A 24478-nucleotide genomic window follows, 5' to 3' on the forward strand; every position below is an offset into this window, starting at 1 on the left:
GTATCCATCTGTTCACCCAATACCTGTAAACTGAACTTCCACTTTTCTTCTAAAATATAAGATTGTAGGTATTTGCCATGAGGGACAGGAGTGGGAGGAGGTCAACTAATGAAACATGTGTCATTATGTCACACTGCAAACCCTGTGACTTACATACTTGCATATAACAAGACACAAAAACAAAAGGGCATTAAGGGAAAGAGTATATTATTCATTCATTCATTCATTCATTCAATCAATCAATCAATCAATCAATCCATTTACTGTATATAGCCATCTCACTTACATGCATGCATTACAATAGCTAAATCAGGAAGCCCAGCAAAAGGTTTCATAAAGAATAACATAAAAGATTGTTGGGCAAATTGTTTTGCTGACTTTATGGAGAACAGCCAAAAGGAATTTCAAGACCCCTTTAATTAGTTTTTTTCCCCTCTTTGTCACTACAATATATCATTCCAAACTTTGAAACTTTTTTCCCCCTAAATTTCTCAGTCTGTTTTGTCACAAAAGAGTGTGGAACCTGGAAGGGAGGAGGGGGGGAGTCCACCCTGTTTGTTTTATCCTTTGACTGCTAAGCCAGACAATAAATCTTTGTGAAGCACAGCTCTTGCAAGGAGAAAAGAAGAAGAAGAAAAAAAACAACTGCGGAGTATTTGTTTTGGAAAATAGATTGTTTCTCATAAGCTTTTTTAGTCCTGGTCTTGAAAACAGAGTTTTGGACTACAATGTGGCTTGACGGGGAAGTGAAAGCAGTGTTTAATTACAAGGTTCAGGCTTTTGGGGAACAATGACATATATACAATCAGCTTTTTCTATGATGGAGAAACACTGTGGTTTTCAGGATGCACATAGAAAGGGGCTCTTTTCCTATATTTTTGCTGTCTAGAGAGAAGTCAAGAAGAAATGCTAAAAAGCAGTGAATGCCTTATGAGCCAAAGTTATTTCTGATTTTTCATTGAGTGATTTAATATGCCTATTAATACAATGTTTCCATATTTCACTTTTTTAAACAGTATACAACAATTTATCTGAGGTCTTTACTTGGTTTTCAACCTGCACAGAATTCATTTTAAAGCTCAAAATAATTGTTACCATTTCTTCTGATGTCTGCCCTTTTATGCCAGCAGTCTAGGTAGCTCGAACTGTGATCTCAAAAACCAATTTTAATCTGTTAACACTATTTGCACAACCACTAATTCACTTGGAATATTCTTGTTTCCTTTTATGGTCTTTTTACTGGACGAGAAGGATAATATGCATTATCCCAGTCCTTTAGCTTTCTTTGTAAATCCTCAAGGTTCATGGCAATACAGTTGTAGATGTTCTTTGCAGTAATGTTTGTCTCTACATGTATTAATGGTGAGGGATATCAATGGATTAGTTAGGTTGTTCTGTGACAATCCTGGCAACTGGAAGAGAGAGTAGTTTATGAGCAGATGGTTCTGTCCTCATACATTTATTTTGCTTTCCCAGAGTACTGAGTCATCAATAACCACAATCTTCTTTGTATTTAGCAGGGCACAATTACAAACCACTTTGTGCTTTAGGGGTCTACCATTCTGTTGCCTGTTCTGCAGTGTTCCTACTTCTCCTGAAGGCACAAAGCTTGTTTCTTCTATGAGGGCTTGAAAAATGTTTTTCAGTTCCAGTGGCGCAGAATCTGTTGCTTCTATCTGTTTCTCTCCTCCATTGGAGTTGCTGTTTTGTTTTGTTTGTTTTCTTTTTTTTTTATGGGAAGTTGTTTGCACAGTCAGTTCTAGTTGTAATGCCTTTTTTTAAAAAAATCTGATCAGTCACCATCTTGTTTCATCAGCCAAACTGTGACCACCGCTACTCCAATCCTTTGAGTTTTGATGCAAATACGTGTCTAATTGTTCTTTGGCAGGAACACAAAACTGCAGGTCATCATGGCAGGTTCCTTGCAATTAATCTTCACTTTTATTACTTTATATATCTCTGCTATAAAAGTTTGTGTTTTATCTTGTTTCTTTCTCAGGTTCTCAAGTTAATTGACTACAGTCTATGAAATTAGATTATTTCTTAGGGTTTCTTACATTTCTGTGGCAAATTGTATTGGCAAACACATGTTCACCTAGTAGAAAAACTGTAATTACATATTGTAATTTATCCAGTTTCATAAATATTTTGTCTCTTGATATGAAGATTGTTGGGTTTATCATTTAGTGTACATAGGGCTACCCAATCACTCTGGTCATTGTTTCCTACAACTTAGCTATTTAAGAGACAAGACAGATATACATTTAATTATGCTTCTATATTTCCTGTGCTTTAATTTTGTATCTCTCTTTATGCACAGCGAATTCAGTACAAGTATATACTCTGAAGTTAATATTTTATATTGCCCTGTTATATCATAGGAATGTTTTATAATTCCAAACATTGATCAGTAACCTAAATACTGTGTAGGGAAAGGTTAACTTTTATTTATACTTTTTATTGCATCATGGATGTAATACCTTGGATTACAATATAGTAGTTTCATATGACATATTATGCAGAGGAACTGAAAGTGTGCTTTGTAATAACTGCTAGGTTCATAGAGTCTTATGTCCATAAAACATTTAATTAATGAAACTCAAATGTGTATAAAAACAATTTGTCCTGATTTACAGACTCTTTCATTTGGAAGCAGCTGCTTAATGTTCTTCTGAAAAACACAGCTTGATTCCTTCAGTATTAACAAGCTATTATTGTGAATTATGTCCTTCTTTCAATGCATAAATTCCCTTAAAGTGTATCTAGAGAAGTTTATAAAATGCAAGCTTAACATTATTGTAACATATGCTGTAAGGTTTTTAACAATGGCAGTTTTGATTAAATGTGTTTATGCCCAGATCTCATAAATCTGGTTTCAGTTTCTTGTTTAGTCTATTGTATATATATGTTTTTTTCCTGTCATAAGAACATGATTCTTACTGAAAAAGTTAATGAACAGTGTAAAGAGATTTTAGAAGAGGTAATTGATATTGGAAAGATGATTTAGCTCTAACGTTGCACTTATTCTTGATATTGCCCAAACCAATATAACATGAAACAAATAAGTAAATAAAAGCTTTAATGAACTTAGTAAGCAGTCAGGAATAAGGGAAACTGTATTTGTGAAATCTTGATTTATAAGATAGAATTAACCAGCCAATTAGATGTCTACCCAGATAGCCTGAATGTGACTCTTACATAATTCTGACTGATAACTGCACAAGTACTTTTATTGCTCTTAGAAATCATGGTAACATTTGTACAAACACCTCTATAACTTGATTTCATTACTTCTTAATAATAAAAGGTGCTTGTGGCTTTAATGCAGTACATGTGGCAGTTCAATCTTCATTTGTGTGTTTAAATATGACAAGTGGTGATGTATTTCAAAAACAACCAAGGAGACTTTGGGCAGGAAGCACACCATGAGCCATATACAGTCTTGGACATGGCTACCTTTCTCCTCTCACTTCCTTTTCAATCATTATTGGATTCTTTTTCTTGTTCCATTTTAAAAGTTGGGGGGAAATCTCTTTTTTCCTTCTATGTCCCCTTGGTCTTATAAAGTTGTTTTTAATTCAGTTCATTCTCCATTTGTTGTTCACTTTTTCTCAAGTGAGTTGCCAACTGTGTTTCCTTCAGAGTCTTCAGACTTGTAGCCATGCCCCTAACATCAGGCATTCTTTCTGTCTGCACTGCCAGAAATTTGTTAAACAGGATTGGTACAATCAGTCCTTTTGCCTTCAAGCTTTCCTTTGGGAAAAAGCATTCCTGGCTCAGAAGTGACATCAGGCCTGTCTACTGTTTCCATTTTCAACCAGTTTGTTCCCTGTCCAGTTGTCAATTAACTGCAGATTTTGGCTCTTAAGATGTCTTCTGTAGTCTTTTTATCAAAACTGATAGCTCTGACTAATCCACCAACTGCAGGTCACTTTCTTGACCCTTTACAGTAGAAGGGAGGGGGGGGGAGGAGCAACATTGAAACCTGGAACACTTCTATTAACATTCTCTAGAAGTTCTCAGCAATATAGGTTTGTGACCTTTGTCTACATACACCTCTACTGAATTTACTGGTGATTAGTAATTGATCACAACAAAGTGTAGTCCAGTTTGATGATGACTTGCTTCCACTGTATATTATTTCTGCTGGAAAGATTAGAGAGTCTTCTCCCACAAATGTTCTTAACGGTCAATACCATGCTCATTGCTCTCAATCCTGGTCACTATTATTTAGCAGTCCTGGCATCCCCATTATCCTCTTATTCAAGTTATAAATATTATTTTCATAGGTATTATGTGAAAACTTCATATTGGGCTGCCAGATTCAAAATCCAAAAATATATAGATCCCTAAATATGGATCTTTTCATTTATAACGTTGTCACTTAGCTGGATTCTCAATCTTATGAAGAAAACTTTTTTATTCCTTTGATTGATTGATTATGTGCAATTGATTATGTGCTATTAAGTCATTTTCAACTCCTAGTGACCACATAAATATATTTATATTTACCACATAAATATAATATTATTCCACTACACACTGATTATAGTTCTTCTTTAAAGGAAGACTGATTTGATATATCCGATTTGAAAGCATAATTTAAAATTGCAACCCTCTTATAAAGTTTTTTCTGTCTTTTACAAACATTTCATTAGCTTTGCTTACCATTCCCATTATGGCACTGATTGCTCATACATATCTCTCCTCAAAAAATCAAATTCACCCACCACCCAAAACCCACACCCCCAATTCTGATAGAAATGTAACTCTTTCCTGTGGAATGTTGGGTTTCATAGACATATGACTATGTATTTTGTGATCTGCAATATATTGCTGCAGTATGTGCCATTATTATGCATCATATATTTGGGGTTTGCTGATGTCAGAGTAATTGGTGAAGAAACAACCCTGAGCTGAAGTCGCAACTCTAGTTTCTTTATTGTTTCTACCATACACAGAATCTTGTCAGACTAAAGGTTCCTTAACTGAGCTAAAGGGGAAAATACCCTTCGGAATCTAGGGCAGTGCCAGTGTTTCTTCCTTGGCTCCCCCACACTCTCCAAGCAGTGCAAGCTGTGAGAACGCTTATCTGCCTGGAATGCACTCTCTACTTCCTCAATTCCGAGCTCCATCACATCTCATTAGTTTAAGTGCTAAGTAATTTTGACAATTTTCCACTACTCCAATTTTCTAGAATTTCTTATTGAGATGAGTTTTATGTTGTACAAATATGCTACTAAAATGTATTCCTTGGTTCCAAGTAGCTCCTTACTTCATTCCCCTTATTTCATGGTTCCCAGTCTCTCTCTCTCTATATATATACACACACACACACACACACAATATCTTTAAGTAATTGTATCAGCACTAGCTAGTATATCTTTTGGAAGAATAGGGGAGAGGTTGGTCACTTTTTCTACAAGTACACCTGTCTCATCTCAAAAATAAGCTTCCTAATCACCCATATGTATGATATGTATGAAGAAGAATGGATTGCTTTCCTGGGTCTCTGTGACTTAATGACCTCATTGGTGACTTGTTAATTCAATGACCCACCCTCTTCAATGACCCACCATTTTTTCTCATAATGTGCTCGTTCTGGTGGGTACCAGCAGTTTCAGACTGCTGCATTGAGGGTAGTGAAATAAGGATAAGCCATATGCAGGAAATGAGCAGTAGAGATGCATCTTACCCCCAAAAATGTCCTCAACTATAAAATATTCCTATCATTTGAAGAACTACAGTTATGGGAAAGCAACAATTATTCTTAGTCAAGATGGAAGAACTACATAATACAGTTATAATCACAGTATGAGTGATAGCTCAGAGGAAATGAGTTAAATTTCTTTCTTCAACTCATGGTAGAAATGTTTTTGTTAATATTTCAGGTTGATCGTCAATCTCAGTTCATTCAGGGTTATAGAGTTATGTATCGACAGACATCAGGCCTGAGTTCCCCTTCTGCATGGCAGACTGTGGAAGTCAATGTTCCCACAGAACGCAGTGCTATCCTTATCAATTTAAAAAAAGGGGTTACATATGACATCAAAGTTCGACCATATTTCAATGAATTTCAAGGGATGGACAGTGAATCAAAATCTGCACGTACCACTGAGGAAGGTAAGTAAAATTATTAAAAGTATAATCATATGTTTGCAATAATTATGTTCTATGCTGCTGCAAATATGCATAGAGTTTTGCACAAGGAGAAACAATAATATTTTCTTCACAGTGCATATAATTTTGTATATTAGCATTATACAGTAGACAACTGCAGTCACTGATTGTTGTTTATTCGTTTAGTCGCTTCCGACTCTTCGTGACTCCATGGACCAGCCAACGCCAGACCTTCCTGTCAGTCGTCAACAACCCCACCTCCCCCAGGGATGAGTCCATCATCTCTAGAATATCATCCATCCATCTTGCCCTTGGTTGGCCCCTCTTCCTTTTGCCTTCCACTCTCCCTAACATCAGCATCTACTCCAGGGTGTCCTGTCTTCTCATTATGTGACCAAAGTATTTCAGTTTTGCCTTTAATATCATTCCTTCAAGTGAGCAGTCTGGCTTTATTTCCTGGAGGATGGACTGGTTTGATCTTCTTGCAGTCCAAGGCACTCTCAGAATTTTCCTCCAACACCACAGTTCAAAAGCATCGATCTTCCTTCTCTCAGCCTTCCTTATGGTCCAGCTCTCGCAGCCATATGTTACTACGGGGAACACCATTGCTTTAACTATGCGGACCTTTGTTGTCAGTGTGATGTCTCTGCTCTTAACTATTTTATCGAGATTTGTCATTGCTCTTCTCCCAAGGATTAAGAGTCTTCTGATTTCCTGACTGCAGTCAGCATCTGCAGTAATCTTCACACCTAGAAATACAAAGTCTTTCACTGCTTCTACATTTTTTCCCTCTATTTGCCAGTTATCAATCAAGCTGGTTGCCATAATCTTGGTTTTTTTGAGGTTTAGCTGCAAGCCAGCTTTTGCACTTTCTTCTTTCACGTTCATCATAAGGCTCCTCAGTTCCTCTTCGCTTTCAGCCATCAAAGTGGTATCATCTGCATATCTGAGATTGTTAATGTTTCCTCCAGTGATTTTAACTCCAGCCTTCGATTCCTCAAGCCCAGCATGTTGCAAGATGTGTTCTGCATGCAAGTTGAATAGGTAGGGTGAGAGTATACAGCAGTGCCATTACTCCTTTCCCAATCTTAAACCAGTCCGTTGTTCCGTGGTCTGTTTTTACTGTTGCTAATTGGTCGTTATACAGATTCTTCAGGAGGCAGAAAAGATGACTTGGTATCCCCATACCACTAAGAACTTGCCACAATTTGTTATGGTCCACACAGTCAAAGGCTTTAGAATAGTCAATAAAACAGAAATAGATGTTTTTCTGAAACTCCCTGGCTTTTTCCATTATCCAGCGGATATTGGCAATTTGGTCCCTAGTTCCTCTGCCTTTTCTAAACCCAGCTTGTATATCTGGCAATTCTTGGTCCATGAATTACTGAAGTCTACCTTGCAGGATCTTGAGCATTACCTTATTGGCATGTGAAATGAGTGCCACTGTTCGATAGTTTGAACATTCTTTAGTGTTTCCCTTTTTTGGTATGGGGATATAAGTTGGTTTTTTTCCAATCTGATAGCCATTCTTGTGTTTTCCAAATTTGCTGGCATATAGCATGCATTACCTTGACAGCATCATCTTGCAAGATTTTGAACAGTTCAGCTGGTATGCTGTATCTCCTGCTGCCTTCTTATTAGCAATGCTTCTTAAGGCACACTCAACCTCACTCTTCAGGATGTCTGGCTCTAGCTCACTGACCACACTGTCAAAGCTATCCCCGATATTGTTATCCTTCCTATACAGGTCTTCTGTATATTCTTGCCACCTTTTCTTGATCTCTTCTTCTTCTGTTAGGTCCTTGCCATCTTTGTTTTTGATCGTGCCCATTTTGGCCTGGAATTTACCTCCAATGTTTCTAATTTTCTGGAAGAGGTCTCTTGTCCTTCCTATTCTATTGTCTTCTTCCACTTCACACATTGCTTGTTTAAAAATAATTCCTTATCTCTTCTGGCTAACCTCTGTAATTTTGCATTTAATTGGGCATATCTCCCCCTATCACTGTTGCCTTTTGCTTTCCTTCTTTCTTGGGCTACTTCTAGTGTCTCAGCAGACAGCCATTTTGCCTTCTTGGTTTTCTCTTTCTTTGGGATGTAATTTGTTGCCACCTCCTGAGCAATGTTGCAAACTTCTGTCCAACGTCCGGGACCCTATCTACTAAGTCCAGTCCCTTAAATCGATTCTTCACCTCCACTGCATATCCCTTAGGAATATTAGTGTGCTCATATCTAGCTGATCTGTGGGTCTTCCCTAATCTCTTTAGTCTGATCCTAAATTGTGCAATAAGAAGTTCATGATCTGAACTACAGTCAGCTCCATGTCTTGTTTTTACTGACTGTATAGATGTCCGCCACCTTTGGCTGCAAAGGATGTAGTCAATCTGATTTCGGTGTTGTCCATCTGGTGAATTCCATGTATAAAGCCATCTCTTAGGTTGCTAGAAGAGAGTGTTTGTTATGCAGAGTGAGTTGTCTTGGCAAAATTCTCTCAGCCTATGTCCTGCTTCATTTTGTTCCCCCAGGCCATGCTTACATGTAATTCCAGGTGTCATTTGACTGCCCACCTTAGCATTCCAGTCTCCTGTGATGAAAATAACATCTCTTTTAGGCATGTTGTCCAGTAGGTGCTGCAGATCCTCATAGAACTGCTCTACTTCAGCTTCTTCAGCATCTGTGGTTGGGGCATATATTTGGATCACTGTGATGTTAGATGGCTTGCCCTGAATTCGAATTGAGATCATTCTATCATTTTTTGGATTGTATCCAAGCACTGCTTTAGCCACTTGACTATTAATTATGAAGGCTACTCCATTTCTTCTGTGGTCCTCTTGTCCACAGTAGTAGATCTGGTGGTCATTTGATGTGAAGTGGGCCATTCCAGTCCATTTCAGTTCACTGATGCCCAAAATGTCTATCTTTAATCTTTACATTTCACCAATAACCACATCCAATTTGCCCTTGCTCATAGATCTTACATTCCAGGTTCCAATGGTGTGTTGATTCTTAGAACATCAGATTCGCCGTTCACCACCAGCAGTGTCGGCCGCTAGCCATCCTTTTGGCTTTGAGCTAGCTGCGTCATCATGTCTGGGGCTAGTTGAACTCATCCTCTGTTCCTCCCCAGTAGCATTTTGACCATCTTCCAACCTGGGGGTCTCATCTTCCGATGGTATACCGACATATCTCTGGTTGTACTGATCCATTTAGTTTTAACGGCAAGAATGCTGGGGTGGGTTGCCATTACCTTCCCCAGGGATCGCATTTAGTCTGACCTCTCTGTCATGACCTTCCCGTCTTGGGTGGCCCTTCACGGTTTAGCTCATGGCATCGTTGAGGTGCTCAAGCTCCAGCACCACGACAAGGTAATGATCCTTTGCTGAAGAGTCACTGATTACTTTGCGATTATATTAGAAGGGAGCCATATTTGTTTCTTCAGATCTGGCATCAGCATCCTCTTGGTACCTATTTTCTGCTCTTTATCCAGATATTTTTCTGAGTTTCACAGCTGCCATTGATTCCAGGAAAACAAACCAAAACAAACAAACAAAACATCATAAATTTGAATGATCAAAGGGTTATATATCAAAGGGTATATATATATATATATATATATTCATTCATTCATTCATTCATTCATTCATTTATATTAGAGAGAAAAAAAATGATTAACCTAAGAACATGATTAAACAATATCTATGAAAAGTGTGGAGAAATGCTGATTTTTTTTTGTTCCTTTCACATAGTAGTGCAATTAGAATTACAATAAAATTAATGAATGATAGAATCAGGATTGATATGAAAAAAAAATCTTTTTTTAGATATTTGTATTATCTTACCAGATTAAGTGCTAAAAATGTGATAATGACCACAATGCTGGTTAAGATTGTTTTAAAATAAAGTATAGATCTGTGCTGAAATAAGTGGTTATCTGGGCAGAAGTTTGTTCCTAGTACATGTTGTTCCTAGTTAATTTTGGAGAGTAATGCATACTCTTTAACTCTTGCTGACAGTACCTTAAAATGATAAACGTAGAGATACTGTATGAAGGTTTGGACATACATGGTTATTTATACCTTCCTCATCTGTTCGTTGGCAACCTAACATTTTAGATTGGGATAAGGGGATATTCTGTCTTTATTTTACACAAAGGATATAAACAATGTTTTTTTTTTTACTAATATTGTGTGAACAAATAGTAAGTTCTGTACTGCTGCCTTGTTAATTACAGAATAAGTGTTTAGTTTGTCACAAGAACTATCAGTGTCTTCCTTTCCTTTTGTTTTATAAATACTAGTTGTCTGCTTTTACTTTTTTCCTGCTTTTCTGCTTTGTCCAACTGTCAACTGCCTCTTATCTTTTCTAAGTTGTCCTATCTTGGCTGCCTTCCTTATAAGGAAGTGATCATTTAACTCTTTACTTTCATCTTAATAGAACAACAGACTTCTTTTTCATCACAAAAGCTATTAATAGCTATGAGCAATTATACCTGGATAAAGTAGTTTGAATGCCAATTCTTAAAAGAAAAAGGAGATGTCTTTCTAATCCTGATAACATCTGAATTTAACGTACAAATAGATCCTGATCTGGATGGGATCTGGATGTGTTCAGGCACTGTGAATTTTATGCTATTGTGGAATGAAAAACCTAATCCTATGCAAGAAGCAGAGAAAAATATTACCTAACAATAATCAAACAACTGGAGGAATATAATATTTTAAAAAAGAAAAAATGTGTATTTATTTTCATCTATTTTTTCCCATATGAGCTCTTACTTTAAAAATAAAAACAAAAAAACTGTTTTTGTTGTTCTAAATCTGTATATTATCTGAAGAGTTGGTCCATTTTCATTGAAACTGGTATTTTCCAGATGAGTAAAACAGGTAATCTCATATCATTGTAGAGAAAAGCTTTTTAGGAATCCCTGCATATAGATAGGTTATACTCATAGTACCTAGCTGTTGTGATATTAATGTAACCTTCAGCCATTCTGCTTCTGGGTGTCTCCTCTATTACAACAAAAGACTATAACAAATTGTACTGTCAACAGTTAAATGTCAGGTGCTGATTTTTTTTTTTTTTTAAAAAAGCTTGCAGTATATCTGTTTGCATAGTAGGCTATTTATAGACTTACATATTTAAAAAAGAAACAACCGTCATTCACCAAGTGTAATTCCATGATATTTTTTTTAGTTAACTATCTTTGTAAATATCTTGCATTTATATTTTTTCAGGCAAAATCCCAAGTAGATTTTTATTGTAATGAATATGGTTCATTTTTTTTCAGAAAAAAAGAAGTCTTTTTATAAACATCTCATTTTGCACTATGATGCATATGTCTGCTTTTGGAAGTACTTTTTAATATCAAAAATGTTTAATAAAAACTTTGAAGATATTATATGAAATTCTTATTATTAGTTCTAGAATGCACATTTCTGTCAGCAAAGCAAATACCTCAAAATGTGCCCTGTTTTCAACTGAACCAAAGTTTAGAAAAAATGTTTCTTCTGAACCCTACCTTGCCCAATGATTTAAAACAATTCTTCCCCCCCCCCCGCCGCTTCCTTGTGAAAAACAGACATTTTTCACTATTCAGTATCCATTCATCCCTACCTCTTTGGCCTTGTGAAAGTAACAAATGCAGTTCTGTTTTGTTGCATCTGAAAAAGATGAGTAGTGATTTGGGTGCTTTAATATTTAGGGAAAGTTGCTGAGCAATGGAATAATTGACCTGTCAAGAATCAGGCATGGTAGTCTCTAGCAGTCAGGAGCAAGGGAAATGAGAAAAAGCGTTTTAAAATGATGTTTTTCAGTGAGGTCCATTTAATAGCAGTAAGCCTGTCAAGGAAGTGTTTTAATTTATATTGAGGTATCTGGTATTATACTAGTTTTATTGTGGAGATTAAGACTGAACTGTTAGATATTACTTATGGGTGTATACATATTTATACATCTACAAACAAGCATTCAAATCACTTTAACTAATCGATTTTGAACTCCTGTGTCTGCCATCAGAATTAAAGCAACAACTTTGTTCAGTATTACTACAGATAGTAGGTAGGCTAATCTTCTGTCCCAAAGTCATTCAGTATTCCTTGACCATAGAACATGCAGTCTATATATATATATATATATATTCTTTTTATTTCACTATAAGAGTTTTATCTAAAGATCTATTTTGTACTTCTGAAAACCTCTGAGTTCTACCAGAACAAGAGCAAACACGTGTCAGCAATCATAGCTTTGCAGACAGAGAGGATCGTTAATCACATTCCTTCACAAGTCATTGAAGCCAAGGACAGGCTGATAAGACACCTGGACTCTAATTAAGTCTAAGGAGATGGGAGGGGGAAGATCAGGAATGAGAACAGGATTGTTTGTGAGATGAAACAAGAAGGAAAGACTATGTCAGAGGAAATGATTTAATTTGAATGCTTTGGTGCCAAAACATTATTCAGAACTTTTCAACTGTCCTATGTAATCAGAATTTAATAAATGAATTCTTTAAGCTTCCTAATGGACTGTCTGGAGAATTTTTAAAGTTAAGATCCGGGTACTGGGGCTGTCACACCAAGCCTATGCAGCTGGTTTCCTTTTGGCTACACAGGGAGACTTATTTATTTCTGAAATTGGAATAACAGTTCTTTCAATAGTTCTTTGCAAGCCCATAGCTATAAGTTAGTTATTTTAACCACCAAGAGTGTACATATCACTATGTCTCAAATTGCTCCATTTTTATAGCTCCTAGTGCCCCTCCACAATCTGTTACAGTTCTGACTGTTGGAAACCACAATAGCACCAGTATCAGTATTTCATGGGACCCACCACCTCCAGATCACCAAAATGGAATCATTCAAGAATATAAGGTAAGAATAAAATGCAGGATGAAAAGGACACTTAAAAATATTGTCTTTATTTCTTTAAATAGTAATAAAAATTATGTTACAATATCAGTAATTCTAATATTCCTGAATTGCAAATACTTTTTCAGGTAGCGCACGCTCTCTCTCTCTCTCTCTCTCTCTCTCGCCTTCTTTTTCTGGGGGCAGCCATCCCTTAAGACAGAGTAAGGCAATCACATCAGATGGTAGAATAGTAAAGTCAATCCCACCTTCCATCTGTGACCCACAGATCATCTCAGAGGTTGGTAGAACCAATTCTTCCCTCCAAAAGATTCTCCCAAGTACGAGAAATTAGAGAAAAAAATCAGAGCCATCTTCAATCCACCATTTCTCCCTTGGAAGTCCAGAAGGGTGTGTGTGTGTGTGTGTGTGTGTGTGTAAAATTAAACATTTCTACCAGGAATAAAATTAATCTAAACCATTCTCCCCAGTCCCCATAATATATACTTACTTTCCTGAGACAGATAAGATCACAATGTCCATTGGGTGTGATCCCACTGGCCAGGGCACACAGGGTCTTTTGAATGTGGAGGATTCCAATTCTGCCTCAGTCTCAAAGGGGTTATATGTATTTAAATTTAAATCAAAAGACTGCATGAGAAACAAAAAAAAATAGTCACATATAAAAGAACAAAAATCTTTATTGGAGAGCAAAAGAGAGAGGAAAGGAAAGGAATCAAGCTAAAAACTAGAACAAGCTATAGAGTGCTATCAGTAGAATAACATTATGATCGACAACAGAGCCATGAGGAGATTGACATATTGACAAGAAAAAGTCAAAACAAGCAAACCAATATAGTCATGCTCCTCAGAAAGTAGATGACAAACCAGGCCCAAATGCTAGGGATTCTAACAAAAGCACCAATGTATAGGTTGTTGCCTGATACCCTCTATATCTCTTTTCCAATAAGCTATTCTCTACTAACCCTGCTTACCTCTCTCATGTTTCTGGGCCTGTGGGCACTACTTTAAACAAAATTTCATTTTTTTGTTTCAATTGTGATTTTCTAAGAAAGCTCATTCAGCCCATTTGGAGCCAGATACATTCTTGGTAATAAAGCTGCTGTTTTGCATTGCAGCCTATGATCTTCCCATTCTATTAAAGATCATTTATAAAATATCAGTTAGGACAGGGAGCCACATAGGTGTCAAGGAAGGATGACATACTGAGTCTCTACCAGAACTTTAATATTAAACTATCTCTAGGTCCACACTTGTGCATATTAAATATTTAATTCTAAATACCTCAAGTAAAGTCAATAAACACCTCAAGTTGCAAGCTGTTCCAAAAGCAGAGAGCCATAACAAATTGTGCTGTATTCTGATTCCCTACCTGTCTTATCTCCCAGTAGATGTGGACTCACAACAAGCCATATCTGCTATATAGTATCAAGTGCATATAGTCTATTTAAAGTAGATGGTCTTGAAGCCTCCCAGCTGCCAAACCATATAGGCTTTATAGGTCAAACCACCACTTTGAATTGTAGCAAAAAACAAGCAGACAACAAATGCAGTTCCTGTAGCAGAATGTTAGATGACTACAATGGCTCTCACCATCTCACCATTTTGTACTTGTTACTTCCAAACGGTATTCAGAACAGTCCCATGTAGATTAAATTGCAATATTCCGTTACAAGATGCTAAGGATATCTGTGACAATTTTTGCACCTTCCCTCCAGGCAACAATTGGCACACCAACTGAAGCTAGACAATGTTTCTCCTGGGCATAGCTACTGCCTGCATTTGTAGCAGGAGCCAGGAGTTCCCGTGCCCAGATTCTTTCTCTCTCTGAAAAGGAGGAGAAGGAAGAGGAGGAAGAGGAAGAAGAGGAAAGTAAGAACTGAAGAAAGGCTTTGATTAAAGCATTCCACTCAATACTCCTTTGTATTATACTAGGATTAAGACATGTCAGGATTTACACAAGGTGCTTTTTATGTATTTTGTAAATTATAGCAGAGAAAAAACTTGACCAATTTCAGTAATGACAGAAAATTAAAATGCTTTTCTTGTATAAGGGTTTTTTTTTGTGTTTCTTAACTTTGGAATCAATAGTATCTGTAAAGATAACAATATAAATGAAAATGCTAAAAGTTATAACTACTGTAGATTTACACTTTATATTTATTTCCATTTCTGTTTAATTTTGAAAAGGGATAGCGAAAAGAAAAATATTTGCCCATAAATATGTAGTTCAAATATGTTACTAAATTCTAAACTAAATGTCTCCTCTTAGATAGGTAAGTCAGTGAGTAACAATAGACTATGCAAAGCATTTGAGTGAAATTCTCAGTATATGGAAGTGCAAATGAACCATTTCTTTTTGAATCATTAAAGCAGCTCCTTCTTTGCAAGGCAAATGTGGCTGCTTCAGAAGGTGCTCCCAACTGTCTGCATGCATGTTTTTGTTTGTTTGTTTATACTGTACATCATATTTGTATAGCCGCCCATCTCACAGATTTGTGATTCTGAGCAGCATACAATAAAAAATCATAAAAAGTAACAATTAGAAATTCAACAATTAGAACACAATCAAAGTTACTAATAATGGAATAGCAGAGAAACCTATTGTTATGGACAATAAAGCCATCTCACTAATTCACACTGCCTTGATACCCCCACGCCTATTGGCACAATGATGTTTTAAGGGACTTCCTAAAGGATATCAGGGATGGGGCCAGTTTCCCCTGGGGGGATGATGTGCCACAGGGTAGGTGCCATGGCAGAAAAGGCCTGTCTCCTGGGTCCTGCTAGATGAAACTGATATTTTTATCTAAAACTGCATTAATTGTCATATATTATCAATCTATACACTGGCTTAATCCAACAGGATTGTTGGCAGTTTACAGTGTATAACAGATCACATATTCTAATGCCGTTACCAGATTAGAACTAAATTGCATCTAATTTGAGGGTCAGACAAGGTTATATTGTCTGAGATTCTGGGCAAAACAAATCATTTGGGAATCTCATTGCTACATCCCAATCTATCTGATATACATCAATCTACTCTGAAAAAACAAATTGATCTATATCTGAGACAGTGTGGACTGTCAATTCCAGCCCTACTTGGTAAAACTTAAGCAGAGAGTACGGGACTTAGACATTCAGGCAGACAAAGCCAAACTTTTCCATCTCTCACACAGACAAATTGCTCTCTCCCCTGGAAACTCCCCAATAATTTCTATAAGATTATGTACCCCCACATAGAAGGGCCTTCTCTATAACCTGTATAGATGCTCTCCCTACTAGGGTGGCATCTGACTGATATGCCAAGCTTCAACCTATGAAGATAAAATATGTATTGTTTGAATATAGAGGTTGAGTCAGTTCCACACATCCTTTTAAAGTGCCCGCTGTATATGCACTGGCAATCAGAGCTAATACACCCACCCTTGAATCTGATAAACTCCACTCATGACGAGGAGATTGAGGTATTCTTATTAAATGACCATACCCAGGTGTTTTGACAGCAGTAGCACCATTTTTATTTATAACATTAGCTTATAGAAACTGTTTGGTGCTTTCAATGAAATGTTAATTTGATAGGGTTTCTTTCTTTATATATGTAAGTACTGTTACTTATGCATGTACTAATGGTGTGCTGTATTTTTGACTTGGTCTTGGACCATAAATAACTAAATGCATACAGTAACATACAGCAGTAACAATGCAATAATATAAGACAAAAATAATATATAACTTTAATAAAACTAAAACTTTTATTTATGACTCCTGATTCACCATAAGAAAGCAACTGTTATTTCATAGTGAGGTCTAAATTGCCATATGGATTTTCAGCACTCTCTTTCACTTTAAAACTATTCTTCATCTGTACAGATGCTTAAACCAACATATTTTTATTTCCTCTGAGAAAAGAATATAGACTGCTACAATATTATATTTGTCTATCATATTTGACAATATCACTTAGATATGTTGGAGCTCAGGAAGCTTCTAATGCTGCTTTATGAAGGTGAATTATTTATTTTTTTCCCAGTTACAAACTTCAGTATAACTTAACAACCACCACCACAACATTTTTTTTTTCTTCAGAGTCCTACTGTCTTGGAAATCAAATTGATTGTGACTGGTTCATTGAAAAACCAACAGACAATTACATATTCCCTCCTTAATTACCTGACCAAATACAGGGGTATGATCAAAAGCATTTTCAATTTTCAAGACAGTATTCGTTAATTATGAACAACATTAACAGACTATGATTATCCTTAGTTCAGAGCATACAGACTGAAGAATAGAAATCTGATGCAACAAATATTAATTTTACATTTTTTCTAAGCTGTAAGTACTTAAATGGGTCCTGGGTGAAATATGATGTACTGAGTGTATAATACAAATGACTTCAGTACATTTGTTCTTGTTCTTGCTATTATTGTTGGTAGAAATCTTAGATTTTGGGAGTAAAAGCTGAATTTTGCTGTTGTAGATTGTCTGTCACAATTACTTTTTCATAACTAAAAATAATTGAAGGGGATTTTTCTTTGCATATTTCACTCCCAATATGATGAAATGGTTAAACTACAGGTATTTTTTTTAAAAAGCAATGTCTTTTTTTATATAGAGCAAGCATATAGGAACAACAACAATATATAAAATAGTAAAAATATAAATATCACCTTTTAACCTAATAATCTATGTATAATAGGATCAAGGGTTAAAACTTTTAGTAATAAAATGTAAGAGCCCATAGCATGTAATATTTTACTATCCTATAACTATTTCAAGAATATTTTATCTGAACATGTTTTATCTTTTTAAGGGTAAAATTAAATGTTCTAAAAAGACAGTGCTTATAGCTATGGGTTTTGTTTTGTTCTGTTCTGATACCAAATAATCTCTTCAGTGGATTTCACCCTACAGTTTACATTTTGCAGACAAATTATTCCCTTTTGCAATACACATTAAATGCTTAAATGGGAAGGAAAACAATCCAGATCCAGGTCAAAATTATATTTGTTTTCTCAGGTAGAAGCTAAAAGTCATTTTGTCATATTTTGTCAAATACCTCTGTATTCCAGATATGGTGCTTGGGTAATGAAACAAAATTTCATATCAACAAGACTGTTGATGCAGCCATTCGATCTGTAGTGATTGGAGGCCTATATCCAGGGATTCAGTACAGAGTGGAAGTTGCAGCAAGTACCAGTGCTGGCACTGGAGTTAAAAGTGAACCGCAACCTATAATAATTGGTAAGTGAATATTTGTGCCACAACTGTGTTTAATATAATCACATTTCTCTATGCCTTAGATGAATCTTGACTGGAAATATAAGATGCAGCTATATGCTGAGTAATTTCTCTTTAGTATTTTTTCTAAAACTAAAACAGAAAAGTGTCTAGTTTATTAAAATAAATTACAAGCATCAATAATTGCATAAAAGTAACATTGCATTAAGATTTTTTCACTTAACCAGTTTGATAGATTTATAGGACAGCTAACTAAAGCTTTCTCTTCTGCCTGTTATGAATACTACATTATTTCCTTATTTATGCTATTGGTGCCCAAGGCCATCTTTAAAGTATGTTATCTGAGCATTTGAGGTTTACTGTTTATCAGTTATTCTGAGCAGATGGTCTCTTCTATTTTATGCCAAAACACAAGAACACTTGAATCCAAATAAAGGGAAAATGTTTAATACTCTTTCTTTTATTTTTTTTTTATTAGTCAGTTCCATGCTGAACTATTTTTTTTATAAAAATGTTATTAAGTTTAAAGCAAAGATAAAAACTACAAAAAAGCAAAAAACTACAATAAGAAAAATAAAAAACTAAAAAGTGTGAAACACAAGAAAAAAAGAATTTTAAAGATTACATGAAGTTAATCTTTAAAGTCAGTTAACTTCTGACTTTTAACAGCAAGAATATGCAGCAATTTCCCTAATCAAACTCTTACTCTTTATCAGACCAAAATCACATTTTTTTCTATAAATCATTTCATTAGTGCATTATAAAAATCAGTAAATACAATTGTTCTCTCCCCATATATTAAAAAAGAAATGTATATAATAAAAACAAATCTCCTAATCAACTCCCCCCCAAAACATTTATTTAATTATTTCCTTCTTACCACTATTCTATACATTTATGTCTACTATAATAGAAATCAAACTAAAAAAACTTATAAATTGTCTACTTTTATAATTAACAATCTTAACCCTATTAATCCTAAAACCAAACATTTATTATTATACCTTATAAATCTAACCAATCATTAAGAAGAAATAAAAACAAGCAAATCTTAAAAGCAATCCAATTAATCTTAATCCAAATCGTTAAAATAGAGTAGAACCATACAAGCCTTAAAATCAATCCAAATAAATATTCTTAAATTTACCCCATTTCAAAATATACCAGAGGAGTTACATATCTCCATAATACACACAAGGCATTTTTCATAAAAAAGTCAAACAGCCCAGTATATACAGAACAAATTCAGATGTATGCAAATTTGTGTAGACCACTATCTCTTTATATAAGAGCCAGTGTGAATATTAATAGGAGTAGGGATGTTGAGTGCTTGGAGAGAAGCATCCTACAGAACCAGTTAGCCAGCTAGTGGGATGTTTGTGGCATTGGGAGTGTTTCTTTTGGAGGGGAAGGAGGACAGTGAATAGAGGCCTAGTATGTCTCAGGGGATTAGGAGCCAACAGGGAGTGGGCCTTTCTTAGGGAAGGCAGTCTTAGTGTGTTACATGCATTCCATGTTCTAGTCCCTGTGCTTGGCTCCAATGACTGGTAATTGGATTGTCAGTAATTCTAGCTTTTAGCTGCTATTATGAAATGCCAGGTCAGCCTGTTTGAAGCATTCCTCATCTATGATCCAATACTGGAAGAGAGCGTCAACCTGGCATGAATGACTAATTCCTGAGTGGACATGGGAAGTGGGGGGGGGGGTTTCCATCTCACAAATGTGTCTACCTAATTTTTGAATATGGCACCAGTCACAATCCCAAGGCAAAGTGGTGGAGTATCTATAATCATACAAGAGATCTGGTGGCTTTCAGAGGTGCTGTTCCACAGATAACTGTTTGTGAGCATCTTTTGAAGAGCTTAAGCTCTAGGGACCCTAACTGTGCCTATATCCAATGATACTAGACATTTTTAATGGTTCGCCAATTTTCCCTTTTTGGGGAAATTTGTTGAGAGTATGGTTAATTTGCAGATCCAAGGGGTACTGGACAAACCAGATTGTCTGTATCCTTTTCAGGATTCAGATAATAATACAATACTAAGAAAGCACTGACTGCATTGGTTGATAACCTGTGGAGGGCCTGCAAGGGTGAGGATTCTTCAATCCTGCCCGTCCTTCATCTCTCAGTGGCCTTTGGTATCATCAAATACAGTATCCTTCAGGACTGGCATCCAGGTAAAAAGCTATCATCACCATCACTACAATCACCCCACAGGCTATGCAGATCTCCAAGCTTGGGGACACTACAGTTTCTTTAAAGGCTTACAGAAGGCCAGCAGACTCAGGCTAATCTCATATCTGGGGGAATGATGTTCCAATGTGCAGAAAAGGCTGTCTTTTTGGGCCCTGCCAAATGACATTCCCTACTAGATGGGATCCAAAGCATGTCTCTCCTTCTCAACCTAATGGTACTGTATATATATAGACACAATAGGGGAGAGGTGATCCTTCAACTAACAGTGTCTGTAGGCTGTGGAGAAGAACAGCCTTTGCCTTAACCCAAAAAAAGACCAGGTTGTTTGTTTGAGGTCCCCAGTTATGGATTTGCACTCCTCCATACAGAACTGATGACAATTTGGGTCTCTTCTTGGATTCTCAGCTACAAATGCAAGTGGCAGCTATAGCCAAGAGAACCTTTGTACAAATCCATCTAGATAAACAGTAGGTGGACCATGTAGTTGAACCATGTAGTTCTTGCAACAATAATTTATTAACTAATAACTAATAATGAAACCAAAACCCAGTAGGTGCTCAGAACTACACTGTGAGCCAGAGACTTATTCAAATAACATAGTTTGTACGTCCTTTCTAAGTATGAGGAGAATCAGAACCAACTCTACTTCTGGAGACAGTATATTCAAAAATTTAGGGGGCTATTACTGAGAAGACCTGACATTTCATCCATATCCCTTGCATTTCTCTTGAAAGATGAAATCTTAGCAGACCACTACATTACAGAATAAGATAGCAGTGTCATGCTTTCTAAGGCAATCTCCAATACATACTGATATAGGGCTTTATAGATAATAGCCAGCACTTTGAAAAGGCTCAGAAATGTAGTGGCAGCCATTACAGAAATCTTAAAATAAGTGTATCTCTTACTGTAGCAATGTTTGTCATTATTAGTCTGGCTGCCACATTCTGTAGCTGTTGTGGCTTCCAAGGCATCTTCAGCGGCATCTCCATATCTAGTATATTGCAGTAATCCAAGCACAAGGTGACGAGGGGACAAGTTACTGTTGCAAGAACTATCTAATCCAGGTACAGCCATAAGGTACAGAATGGGACAAAAGCTTCTGGCCACAACCTCCACCTGCTGTTTATTTAAAAGGATCTTCAGATAACAGTCCAGTTCCATTGGGGAGAGCACAATCCCATAAAGAGCAACCACCAGGATAGATGTTCCTCAATCTTACTATCAAACCAACTATTCCTTCTTGGTAGGATTTAATCTTGGTTTTCCCTTCCGGTTCCTTATTGTCTCCAGACACCATTCAAGACTTTAGCAGTACAGCTCAACCTGAGGTCATAATATATGGTAGTGTTCTGCTGAGTATGAAAAAAAGTTACACATATGTACCTTTTAAAAAGGAATACATCAAAGAAAAACAGACACAGAAAAAGTCATGTAGAGCTCTGGTTCCTCCATACCTCCTTGTGTCCTCACTATGTCATTGGCCAGTTTGCAGGAAGAGGAGTGAAGGAGAGTAGGTCAGGCTATTTGGCAAATAATGCAAACATTTCAGCAGTCCTTCAGTGAAAAGTACTGGGTGTGGTGGGGGGGGGGGGTGTAAGCTATTTTAGGTGCTTTCAATCCAGTACTGACATGGCTTAGGAAACAGAAGGGCTGGTAATCTGGAAATCTTTTTTCTAGAAGAAATGTGACAGGAAAAATGGGAGGGTTACAAATAGAGAACAATTGAATTCCATGAATAAATTAATAACAGTAGGACCTTAATTGGAAGCAATTAAAAGCATTAGACTACAAAAGTACATGTCAAACATGAGAAACAGTGGGACTTGTTCTTAATAGGACAAAATAGACCCATTCAAAGTAACAATCAAAGTAGAAATAAGTAAAAATAACTTGTCTCTAAATATAGTGAGAATACTGCTTATAGCATCGTATAAGATCCTTATAAGGGTCTTTTGCTTCCCATAATAATCTGTACAAATATTTCTACTCTTGGTGTAATAATATGAGAAACAGCTGTAAATTTTCACAATAATAGGTACAATAAAACTTGATGTGTCTAATTAATTTTTGGTCCAGCAAATTAGTTTTGTTCTTCATTACTGTCCAATGGGAGGAAAACATATTTCATTATATTTTAGTCTGCAGAAACAATGAAGCATTACAGGTCAGAAACATCCCTCATCTGTATTTTAATTAACTAACTTGACAGTACTGATTCAGAAACACCTGGAGTATATGAAGTAATATAGAAATGCTTGACTTCGCTTTTTCTCAATTCATTCACGTACACATAGATGTACAAATAACTGTATCTTTTGATTATGATTAAATGTAACAAAAACTAATACTAAATTAATTAATGTGTTTTTCTCCAAAACCAAACAAGTTAATTCTGTTGAACTTAATTGGAAATATGGATCCATATTCATTTATTTTCATCCTCTAAAATCACAAAGCATATGTTACTCTGCCATTTAAGTGAATAACTACTTTTGTGCATGTAACTGCAAGGCCCCAAAGGATAGAACAACCTTACAGACTACTAAATTACATGTACATTGATCTAATTGGGAATTTATCCTTCTTAAGGAAGAGCTTGGCATAAAATTTACAGCCTTCTGAAAATTGCCTTGAGAATTTTCCAGCCAGCCAGCCCAGTTTCTGTTTAAAAGCAAAGGATTCTGAATCTGCAGAAGGTACAGTTTATAAGGGGACATGCACAAATGGAATAACATAACTTTCTAACACAAGCTCAGCATAGATGTAGGCCAAAAGAATTGAAATGAGTAATTAAAAATAAAATTAATATCATTTTGAAACATAGCCACTACTCAATAGGCCATCAGAAAAAGTTCATATATCCTGCAATGTGAATAGCTGTATGTTGTTTCTCCCTTCTACCCTTCTGCCATTCTCTCTGAGTTCAAGAATTTCCTTTTCTCTCACATGCTACAAATATCTAAGGTTAGTTAGTTAGTTGCATCACTGAAAGGTCTGGGAACAGCTCAATGGATTTACAGTAGTAAATTATTATTTGAAAGCCTATGGCCTCCAGGCAGTGCTGAAGCCATTTAATTTAAGATACATTGTTTATTTAGAATTCAGACTTGAAAATCTCCCAGTTGCCCTTTAGCATTGTGAAGCAGCAAATAAACCAATACTTGATAGATGGTTCCATGTCTGTGAAAGCTACTGAGGGGAAGAGCGTCAGGACAATATAGCCACCTGCTACTGAAAGATAATCTATGAGTTACCGTGATATTTGCTTTAGAATCATACCCAGTATTTTCCACTTAAAAAGTAATTTTCGCAACTTACTTGTAGGATTTGGCCAAAGGGTCTTCAATTAATATGCTTATTGTAATATATTTGTTTCTGAAAAATGAGTTAGAAAGTGGAAAGTAACAGTGTTTTTCATTAGCTTGACTAATCATAAAAAAAAAACAACTTAAAAGAATGTATTTCATATTTTTCAAACAACTATCCCAATGATCAAAACATTTATTTTAAAAAAGGTCATAAAATCCATCAGAATTCCTTCCTTCCTTCCTTCCTTCCTTCCTTCCTTCCTTCCTTCCTTCCTTCCTTCCTTCCTTCTTTTTTGGTTACAGTTGGCTACATTTCTCTATAGTCTACTGGTCTGATGTGTTTTCCAACATATTTATTTTAAAGTAACTATAATTCCTGCATTTTGCCAGTATTTGCTATACATTACTGAAGTGCAAAAGAGCAATGTAAAAGATACATATGATGCAATGAGAAAAAAAAAAATCAGCAATGCTATTATTCCAGAATAATGTCCCAATTTTCCACACCTTTCCTTATAAATCACTTTGGTCTATATTATAATATACTACACTTCCATTGTTCATGAACACTAGTAGAACAGTCCTACTGAGAAGGTGAAAAGAGCGATATTATTCTTGGGGGAAAAGAGAGGGGAAGTTCATTATACTATAATGTTTGGTGTGGTGTGTTGTTGTATGTTGTGGTGTGGTACGATGTGGTATGGTATGGTACAGTTAAAAAAATGTCAAAGTTGGGATTCCCT

At 36.0% G+C, this 24478-nt stretch overlaps 1 protein-coding gene across 1 annotated transcript in view; it reads left to right on the plus strand.

Moving 5' to 3' along the window:
• ROBO2 (roundabout guidance receptor 2) overlaps window positions 1–24478 on the plus strand; it is an 894470-nt gene that overhangs the window by 798445 nt on the left and 71547 nt on the right. The window contains exons 15-17 of the mRNA XM_063305488.1: window positions 5892–6123; window positions 12859–12983; window positions 18059–18230. Of these exons, the coding sequence (XP_063161558.1) occupies window positions 5892–6123; window positions 12859–12983; window positions 18059–18230 (529 nt within the window). The remainder of the gene's footprint in view (window positions 1–5891; window positions 6124–12858; window positions 12984–18058; window positions 18231–24478) is intronic.

The sequence above is a fragment of the Candoia aspera genome, chromosome 5 (genome assembly GCF_035149785.1).
Source record: "Candoia aspera isolate rCanAsp1 chromosome 5, rCanAsp1.hap2, whole genome shotgun sequence".
Taxonomy (NCBI): domain Eukaryota; kingdom Metazoa; phylum Chordata; class Lepidosauria; order Squamata; family Boidae; genus Candoia; species Candoia aspera.